Genomic DNA, 10,126 nt, shown 5'->3' on the forward strand with positions numbered 1-10,126 from the left:
GCGGTCCCCCTGTGGAACGCAAGCCGCGATCGTTACAGCTGCATTACATGTGTGCTGACTGACCAGGCCTGAAGCCTGCAGGTGGTCAGATGTGGTCTCAGTCGGGGTCCAGAATTATTCCTGGGATGGAAAGCCAGGGAAGAACTTCATCTGCTGGAGGTGTCGGAGAAGCCAGAATGGGGCTTGGACCTCAGAAAGAAGTCTGGTGTCTCACTCAGGGGAGATCTCAAAATGCCAACCAGCTTTGGTTCTCTGACACAGTGTCTCCACATTTTCAATTTAATGTCCCTCTACACTGTGAAGCTGGAAGGTAATTGGTGAGTCTTTACCGAGATCCCAACCTCAAAAAAGCAATTTCATGGAGGAGCCGTTCTCATTTCAGGGAGGTGCCCTCTGCCATCCTTGGGGAGGGGGAGGGAGAACCCCCCTGAAATGATGGCAGATAGCACAGGAAGCAATAGCTTCTTTGCTATCTGCTGGTTTTTTTTAAAAGTACTTTAGTATTTTATAGCTGCTGCCGTCAGAATTAAAAAAAAAAAAAAAAAAAAAAACAGCATAGGAATGAATAGCTAGATTGCTATTGGCTAGTTCAATTTGCAATAGCCAATAGGAAGCTGGCTATTGCACCCACCCTCTGCTGCTGTCAGTCAGTAAAGGAGTGCCTGATGGAGAACTTCAGGTCCACCTCTGCTGATTGACAGCCGCAGTGGGTGGGTGCAATAGCTAGTCTGCTATTGGCTACTTCAGTTTGCAATAGCATATAGCAATCTGGCTATTCGTTCCTATGCCGTTTTTTTTTTTTCCTGACTGACAGCGACTGGTGGTCAAGAGAAAAAAAAACAGAGCAGGAAAAGGTTTACTCTGCTAGACCGTGCAGAGTAAATCTTTCCCGGAAGAAGATGTTTCTCTCTCGGGTGTCCGGCAGACGCTATCTAATAGCAGGAGACTCCCGGAACATCTGGGAGAGTTGAAATGTCTGATCTTTAGCTCTGTGTACTTTAGATGTCTGCATCCCGAACCCTCTCTCCCTGTTTTGCTGCACCCGGAGCTGGGTCATCGTCATTGTTCATAACTTCTCATGTCTCTGTGTTTGTCACTATGTGCAGAGATTGCGGATCAATAGAAATCCATGAAATGTAACTCTACTTATAATAACATAAAGCCTCCCTGCCAGTATTATGACGATAACAACGACAAGGTTTAATACATACCTGTACAGCCGCTGGTCTTTTTTTCATATGATTGTTTTATTGTAGGAAGATTTCCATATTACAGATACTATGACAGACCGTCCCGGCTGGTCAAGTGTATAGTCCAGGATGGAGTGTAGGTCTCACCCAGACCTTAGTGTTCTATCAGGTAGACAGTTTATCAGGAAAGGACTGAGGAAGTTGATCTGGGTTTGGTTCATGCTCATTGAACTCATTATAAATTCAGGAAATTGTGAACTTTAATCCAAAATGCCATTGACATCTAAGCGTGGCAAATCTTAAAAATCAATCCTGGCCATTTCAGGGGACATTTAATAAAGTAACATTTGAAGGATCTCTTCAAATATATTTGACACATCCCTGACTGCTGCCAACTTGTGTCCCTAATGATGGGCACTGGCAGGTCTAGTATTGTGGTTGAGAGAGCAACTATTTCTTGAGATACTGCAAATGATTCCAGAGATACTGTGGCTGGGAAAATTGCTCTTCCACTCTCTGTGCTCTGTGTTGTGAACATTGTGCTAGGATGTGTTTTTAGTATATTGTCATCATGTCTCCCTGTGTCTGGATTTCTGGGCCATGCTCGATTGGAGCGTGACCCGGATTTAAATAGACACTGGGGTTAAACCATTGGAGTAGATATCTTATGCGTGGCGGAGCAGTGTTTTCTTAGCGAGTGTGTGGACGTCAAGCTAGGGCCCCTGCGCGGTGCGCGGATTTATTGGTTTGGCGTGTATACAACTTGCTTTGAGGATATAGTATTATTTAAGATACATATCGGCCTTTATGAAAGGAACGTGCGTTCGTATTTCTGATAGTCTGATCAGCGCGCTGGAAATGGTATGGCATTGTCCCTGCAGATAAGCTCGCAGTCATAGGAATCATAGTAAGGTTATTGGGCATTGCTCACTGAGCCGTGTTGGATAAGGTTCGCTCCAGTGGTAATGCAAGATTGTGTTTGTGGTATGATAGGGACATACACTCACTTTTCTTTTGTGTCATGTTGATGTAGTGAGGAACTGATGTTGGTTGTTGACATCTCTTCCTGGTTTGCTGCTTGAGACATCACTTCCTGTTTGACATCTCTTCCTGGTTTGCTGCTTGAGACATCACTTCCTGTTTGACATCACGTTCTGGTTTGCTGTTTGAGACACCATTCCTGTCTGACATCACTTCTGGTTGGACAGCTATAAAAATAAACAAATACCTGTGCTGAGGTCTCTAAGAAGGGAACCACCAGCAGGAAAGCAACACCTGTGTCCTGACTACATGACTCTACAGAGGTACATCCAGTCCTTGCACAAAAGAGCGTAATACAACTGTGCTTTTAAGCACGGGGGGGAAATTAGTTGTGTTCGGCGGCATACTTTGGCGCACTTTAGCGCAGCATAGATTTGTGCGTTTAACCAAATTTCCATAACAAGTAACCTTTCAGCTCCTTGTCCTTTAGATATGTACACACTCGCTAGTCCTGTGTAATCCTGCAAATCTGTCCAATCGGGTGACTTCCAGTTATCCCGAAACACACGTCTTCCCCCTAAGTTGGTCATATCTAATACCCTTCAATAGTTCATGGTATGAAGAGCTCACATGCTGCCGTTGTGTCAGTGACTGTAGCTGAGGCTACTGTTGTAGGTCCTGGAAATAGTCTTAAAACATGCAGTGGGCGGAGTAAATAAAAAGTCAATACAAGGCAATGGAAATAATAGCTATAGCACTATGTTCTATTAAAAGTCTTCACACACATAAAACGTGAAGGCCAGCCTAACCCACATCATCATCATTGTATGTTAGTTCAGTCAAGAATACAAGAGGCGACCACCAGAAACTTGCAGAGAAAAGCTTTAATCGTAAACAGCGAAGTGGATTCTTTACTGTGAGAGATGTAAACTTGTGGGACTCACTTCCATAGACAGTGGTATCAGCTGAGAGTATGGAATCATTCAAGAACTATCTAGGTCAGTGGTTCTCAACCTGTGTAAGCTCAGGACCCACATTTGTCCTTGGTCATTAAGTCATGACCCAAGTTGCACTGCAATGGAACGCACCGCATTGAGTACTGCGCGTTTAAATGTGGGCAATAGAACTGTGGGTGGGAGGTGCATTTGGGGTGCCATTCAAATAAATGACAATGCAATACGGGACTGTGCGATTAACGCACTTTACTAGTGTGACTGGGACCTCAAAAACACACAACCACAGACACAATCTCATACACACATACACTCTCCCCCCCAAAAAAAGTGTTCTTTTTTTTTAAGATCCACCCAGTCTCCCTACCTTATGAGAACTGGAGTGGATCCTTAGCCTGGGGTCCCGTGTGGGCTGCTATACTGTGATGGAGTTCCATCCATATGTGCATTGCTTGTACCGTTCCCTTGCACACCCTGTAGAGGTGCCGAGAGCCAGAATGTTACATCACACCGGTCCAAGCACCTCCACAGGACAAGCAAGGGAGCTGTAAGCAATGCATGTATGGATGGAGCTCCCTTATGGCCATACCCCCACCCCACCTCAAGCTGACACTCGGTATCGGGCAGCATATTTTGAATGGCTGCTTGGCGCAAGAACTGACAGTGCTGCTCAAGGGGGAGGCTGAGGAGCCTCTCACCTAGAAAAGTGGAAGGCACACGGGAACCCACTAAACACAGGGTCGCGACCCACCAGTTGAGATCCAAGGATCTAGATACTTTTCTCAGCACACAAGATATGCAGAGGTACATGTAATCTTAGTAACAAACACACAGAGACACACACACACAAACCCCAAAGGTTGAACTCGATGGACTTTTGTCTTTATTCACCCGTAACAACTATGTAACTATATATGTATTTATGTAAATGCTGCAGAGAAGTCAAACAACATCAGAGAGTCCTGACTAGTACAAATATTTTCCAAAGTTTGATCAGACTTTATGCAGGTGTTGCAGTTGCCATCATTAGAGCACATACAAGGGCCATGACTCGTCCGGCAGTATGGTGTAGTCTGGTTTCAATGTGTAAAGTCCTCTGGTTGCTGATAATGTGATGTCATGAGAAAACCTAATCCCAGGTAATTTTAAGGTGACTTAATTTCTTGCAAAACCTTCTCTAAAATGACCTCATGTGACCAATAGTTGGTCCAGATGTGGGCACCAGAGGTAACTGATTGGATTGGCAGGTTTGTTCTCTGTCTTCCCAGGTCACCGTTGCTGGAACTCTCCATACACGTCTGGACTCCTCTTACTGATCTGTATCATTCTGCTTTGTGTCTCATTATGGCTGGGTAAGTCTGAAAGTGACTGATGCCATGGAGAGGAGAGTAGGAGGTGTTTCATGAAATGTATTTATCTCAGAGGAGAGGAGAGGAGAGGAGAAGGTAGAACATTCCAAAGATTAGGTTCAGCTCAGGAGATATCCTGGAGAGGAGAGAAGGAAGTAGAAAGTTGCATGGACTAGGTTCAGCCTAGATAGAGAGTTCCATGAAATTGACTGATCTGAGGAAGAATCCTGGAGATGAGGGTACATAGTTACATAGTTACATAGTATTTGAGGTTGAATAAAGACATTAGTCCATCAAGTTCAACCTATTAGGATCTCATTCTAGGAGTACCTGTACCCCTGTATATTACCTGTACCCCTGTATATTACCAAAGGAAGGTTGAAAGCTACAGGTCCATATCTGATCCGGACGGACAGGTGGAGTATTAGATAAGGGAAAAGGATAATACAATTTATGAAATTGATTTTGTTTAAGGCTTCTCCTGCCCATGCCCCAGCAACGAGGGTAATATGACCCACAGACTGCAGGAGATGGACAGGAAACTCAAATGCGTGACTGAAAGGACTCAGGACAATGTTCCCCTCCAGGGTGAGTTCAATAATTTGCACAATATCAACGTTAACAAATTCAGATAATCTATGATGTTTGTATGAAGGCCGAGCCCTGCGCCATGAACATGAAATTATGATCTGTCATCTCCTTGTAAGTTCTATTTATGTCTATGTGGACATCCCATCTTCTCACAATTCGGCATATACAGTACAGCTGATTGTTTCCCTACAAACTACTGGAGAAATGACACCGTACAGAATCCAGAACACAACAACTGGAAAACATTGTGTATGTAAATCACCAAATGGAGGCACCAAGAAACATCCATAGCAAGTGACCGAGGGAAGACCAGTCCCCCTCTGGTGACATCCCATCCTGATGGAATTTCCTGACTTCCTCCCTAATACGGATGTCCGCCATTATACCAAAAGAAAATCCATGAAACTTGCTGATCTAGTTTGTATGTTACAGAAAATCAAGATATAAATTGATTTGTTTCCCCTCAGCAGAAATACATAATTGTCCCGAAAACTGGACCATAAAGGATAAAATGTGTTACTACTTCTCAGAGCGAGAGGAATCCAGAGACCAGAGTGACAAGTTCTGCATGTCGTATGAGGCCCGGCTGGCTACAGTCAGATCTTCACAGACTGGACTACTGGTATTATTATTATTATTATTATACATTCATATAGCTCTGACATATACCATAGTGCTGTACAGAGAAGACTGAGCCAGTCACATCAGTCTCTGTACAGAGGAGCTGACACTCTAATGTCCCCTCCCCCCCACAGTCACATCAGTCTCTGTACAGAGGAGCTGACACTCTAATGTCCCCTCCCCCCCACAGTCACATCAGTCTCTGTACAGAGGAGCTGACACTCTAATGTCCCCTCCCCCCCACAGTCACATCAGTCTCTGTACAGAGGAGCTGACACTCTAATGTCCCCTCCCCCCCACAGTCACATCAGTCTCTGTACAGAGGAGCTGACACTCTAATGTCCCCTCCCCCCCACAGTCACATCAGTCTCTGTACAGAGGAGCTGACACTCTAATGTCCCCTCCCCCCCACAGTCACATCAGTCTCTGTACAGAGGAGCTGACACTCTAATGTCCCCTCCCCCCCACAGTCACATCAGTCTCTGTACAGAGGAGCTGACACTCTAATGTCCCCTCCCCCCCACAGTCACATCAGTCTCTGTACAGAGGAGCTGACACTCTAATGTCCCCTCCCCCCCACAGTCACATCAGTCTCTGTACAGAGGAGCTGACACTCTAATGTCCCCTCCCCCCCACAGTCACATCAGTCTCTGTACAGAGGAGCTGACACTCTAATGTCCCCTCCCCCCCACAGTCACATCAGTCTCTGTACAGAGGAGCTGACACTCTAATGTCCCCTCCCCCCCACAGTCACATCAGTCTCTGTACAGAGGAGCTGACACTCTAATGTCCCCTCCCCCCCACAGTCACATCAGTCTCTGTACAGAGGAGCTGACACTCTAATGTCCCCTCCCCCCCACAGTCACATCAGTCTCTGTACAGAGGAGCTGACACTCTAATGTCCCCTCCCCCCCACAGTCACATCAGTCTCTGTACAGAGGAGCTGACACTCTAATGTCCCCTCCCCCACAGTCACACACTATTATCACACATTGATAAAGCTCTGACATATATAGACAACGTGTATGGGAACAATTAGCTGAACTTACTGTGATTTTGTTGGAAGACCTTGGTGAAGAATTTGGGGAAAGATTTCTGGATTGGACTGAAGAAGGAACATCGGGATACCTATGAGGAGGCTCTCTGGTACTGGAGTGATAATAACACTGAACTGTGAGTATGTAAATCTCGGTATCACTGGCAGATAGTTGCTGATTTGCTGTTCAGAATAAAGCAGTTCCTGAAGTGACGTATTCATTTTTCAGCCAAGTCAAAAAAGACGCCGAGGGCATGACCTGCGCCAAACTAGCTGAAGAAGTGACTGCAGAACCTTGTACTTCGAAACTCCGCTGGATCTGTGAGAAGGAAGCTGAGACACATTTCTACAAAACCATCTCAGACTGTCTGCAGTTGGTGTGATGTTATCTGAGGGCTTCAGCAAGCTAGCATAGTGGACACAGACATTTGTGTCTGTTTTGTATTTTACTTGGATAGCCTGTAAAAGTTCAAATGGGAGCCATGTTGGATCCTGAGCAATCACTGTGACACCATGCGCTGGTGGTGGGAAGCCAGCATTCCATTTGAAGGGTAAGGGGTGGAAATCCTGCATTCTATTGGATGGGTTAGTGGGGGGGAAACTTCATTTTGTTGGATGAGTTAGACATATAGAGCCTGCATCCTTTTAGATGGGTTAGAGGTAGGAAGCCTGCATTCTGCAGGATGGGATAGGGGTGGGAAGCCTGCATTCTACTAGATGGTTTGGGGTTTGGAAGTCCACATTCCATTGGATGGGTTATGGTTTGCAAGCTCATATTTCACTGGATGGGTTAGAGATAGAAAACCTGCATTCTGTTGGATGGGCATGGGACGGGAAGCCCACTTTCCATTTGATGGATTCTGTGTGGGAAGCCTGTATTCTATTGGATGGGTTAGTGGTGAAAATTCCACATTCTATTTGATGGTTAAGGTCAGGAAGCCCACATTCCACTGGATAGGTGAGGGGTGGGAAGTCTGCATTCTACTCGATGGCTTAGGGTTTGGAAGTCTACATTCCATCATTGGATGGGGTACAATTTGGAAGTCCACATTCTTTTGGATGGTTTAGGAGTGTGAAGCCTGCATTCCACTGGATGGGTTAGGGATGGGAAGTCCACATTCTTTTGGATGGGTTAGGGGTGGGAAGCCTGCATTCCATTGTTTGGGTTTGGGTAGGGGAACCCACATTTTACTGGAGCTCAGGCTTCCACAATCAGTGCACAAAGTAAGTCTACAGAGTTGATTTATAGATAACATCTCCTTGTTGTGAATTGTACCAATTTGCTTCCATTCTGGGTTTAGGCAAATACACAAATTCCTAAAGACAGACTTTTGCTGAATGGCCCTATTATGAAAATCTATCAGGGTTTTAATAGAAAACTTGGACACATAAAGAAACCTTAGCCAGGGCCTGGCTCTCCTGTTCTTTACCTGTCCCTGAAGTTAAATCCCAACCTCATGCAGTATTTGTGAATGAGAAATGAACCGCTAAAATGAATAGCACCATGCATAAGCTTAAACACATCCCTGGACTAGGAGATGATCCCCTCCTACCTTTGATGAAAGCCTTATTGATACTTAGAGATTCTTGATTTATCTTTCTTTCTTTCTTTCTTTCTTTCTTTCTTTCTTTCTTTCTTTCTTTCTTTCTTTCTTTCTTTCTTTCTTTCCTCTCTTTGTTTAACCTTCCTCCACTCTTACTTACACTTACATACGGCAATCCCACACTTTCTACTGTTTCTTAACCTCTACCTTGTGGTTTTGTAATCTTCTTTACTATTTCCTGCTCTTACCTCCCATGCATTGGCTGACCTTCCTCCCCCATCTTCTCCACCTATTATAATATTGATCATCTTCATGGGCAATCTCTGTTTCCCCGGGTAGATAGGACATTGTATATACCACCTGCGGTATTCGGGTATTCGTCATTTTGTACATTGAATTGCAATTTTACATGCATCCGGTTTTATTTGTATGGCCCTGACTACTTTAATAAAAATGTATTGAAAAAAACCAAAAACTTTATGGTCAGGACATCCTTTGGAGCAGAAAATACCGGCCAGATCCAATGTAGTCAGACATCAGCCAACCTAACAAGAAGCTGGAGGAAACCCTCAAACACAGGAAGAAGATATAAATTACATGCAGACAGTTTCCTTGTCATGAGTAGGAAGGGATAGCTTACTGAGTCACAATGCTGTTCTATGGTGGATTACACAATACATAATGACATAGTCACATCTATAATGTGTTCCTGGTAATAGGATTTCAGGCCTTCAGTCAATTTTCTTATATGTTGCGGCCCATGTCACCCATTTTTCTTTCATCCTTGTATATTTTCAATGTTTTCCAGCCAAATAATTGCTCATTGTCTAACAAAGAGACTACAAATATTATCTTGGAACTTGAATAGAGATCCTACCTGAAGGTCTGTGTTTGGTGATTCAGTTTGTCCATATAAAAAGTTTCATGGATGTGTCAGAGGGAATTCTCCTCGTATCTCACTATATATCTTTATTGTCCATATTGATACAAGGGATCCATGTCACTAAACTTCTGTGATCCTGATTCCAGTTTTGTACATCTATATAACCCCAGACCTCACTTTCTGGAAGGATATCCTCACCACTAGTCATGAGGGATTTGATGTGCACACCGGGCCTATCAGCTCTTTACTTGAACTTATAAATGTAGATTTCCATCGGTTGAGGATAATACAATGTGTGTATAGGATTGGAGTCTGGAACTGTGCGATTCTACAAAGATCAGACAATTCTCTATGTAGTATTTTAGGAGAATCAGAAAACTGATGACTTGCAAGAACCCCATAGTTCTCCTTTAACAGCGAGAGCAATGGACCTGATAGGAACTCCAGAGTCCAAATGTTTCAGAATGTCTTTGTGTTCTGAATGACAAGGGGAAAAAAAAAATCTCTACACAGGGATGAGGTGCAGACACCATAGAAGCATGCTGTGATCATCTTGCTGGCGCTGACTGTAGTCTAATTCTTTGTGGTTTTCACACAAAAAAACCCCATGAGTAGAGCTATTATTATATCTGTGAAGTTTCCAACTCACGTGAGATAAGGATGTGGTTTCATACCATGTCACCAACTGTGAGAACGGTCAGCAACAACAACAAGCCTAGAAAAAAGCTATGCTGATACATCTGAGTGGTGGGTATAGAAGGGGAGAGAAGGGGAGGGGAGGAGAGAGAAGGGGAAGGGAAGGAGAGAGAAGGGGAGGGGGAGAGGAGAGAAGGGAAGGGAAGGGAGAGAGGAAAGAGAAGGAGAAGTAAGAGAAGAATAGAGAAGGAGAGAGGGGAAGGAGAGGAGAGAGGAGAATAAAGGGAAGGGTAGAAAAGGGGATCACAAAAGAGCAAAAGGGGAACAGAGGAGAGAAAGAAG

The 10,126-nt window shown here is 44.4% G+C and overlaps 1 protein-coding gene across 1 annotated transcript; it reads left to right on the plus strand.

Annotated features, from left to right (window-relative positions):
* Positions 1 to 81: 81 nt before the first annotated feature.
* On the plus strand, positions 82 to 7,104 carry LOC108801244 (killer cell lectin-like receptor subfamily B member 1; the record flags this gene model as incomplete). Its single annotated transcript, XM_018573180.1, has 7 exons — positions 82 to 310; positions 1,257 to 1,326; positions 4,393 to 4,476; positions 4,970 to 5,061; positions 5,532 to 5,686; positions 6,752 to 6,858; positions 6,951 to 7,104. Coding segments are annotated over 7 exons (891 nt in total), but the record flags the coding sequence as incomplete, so codon positions are not given.
* Positions 7,105 to 10,126: the final 3,022 nt, after the last annotated feature.

Source organism: Nanorana parkeri, unplaced genomic scaffold (genome assembly GCF_000935625.1).
Source record: "Nanorana parkeri isolate BGI_ZX_2015 unplaced genomic scaffold, ASM93562v1 scaffold2264, whole genome shotgun sequence".
NCBI lineage: Eukaryota > Metazoa > Chordata > Amphibia > Anura > Dicroglossidae > Nanorana > Nanorana parkeri.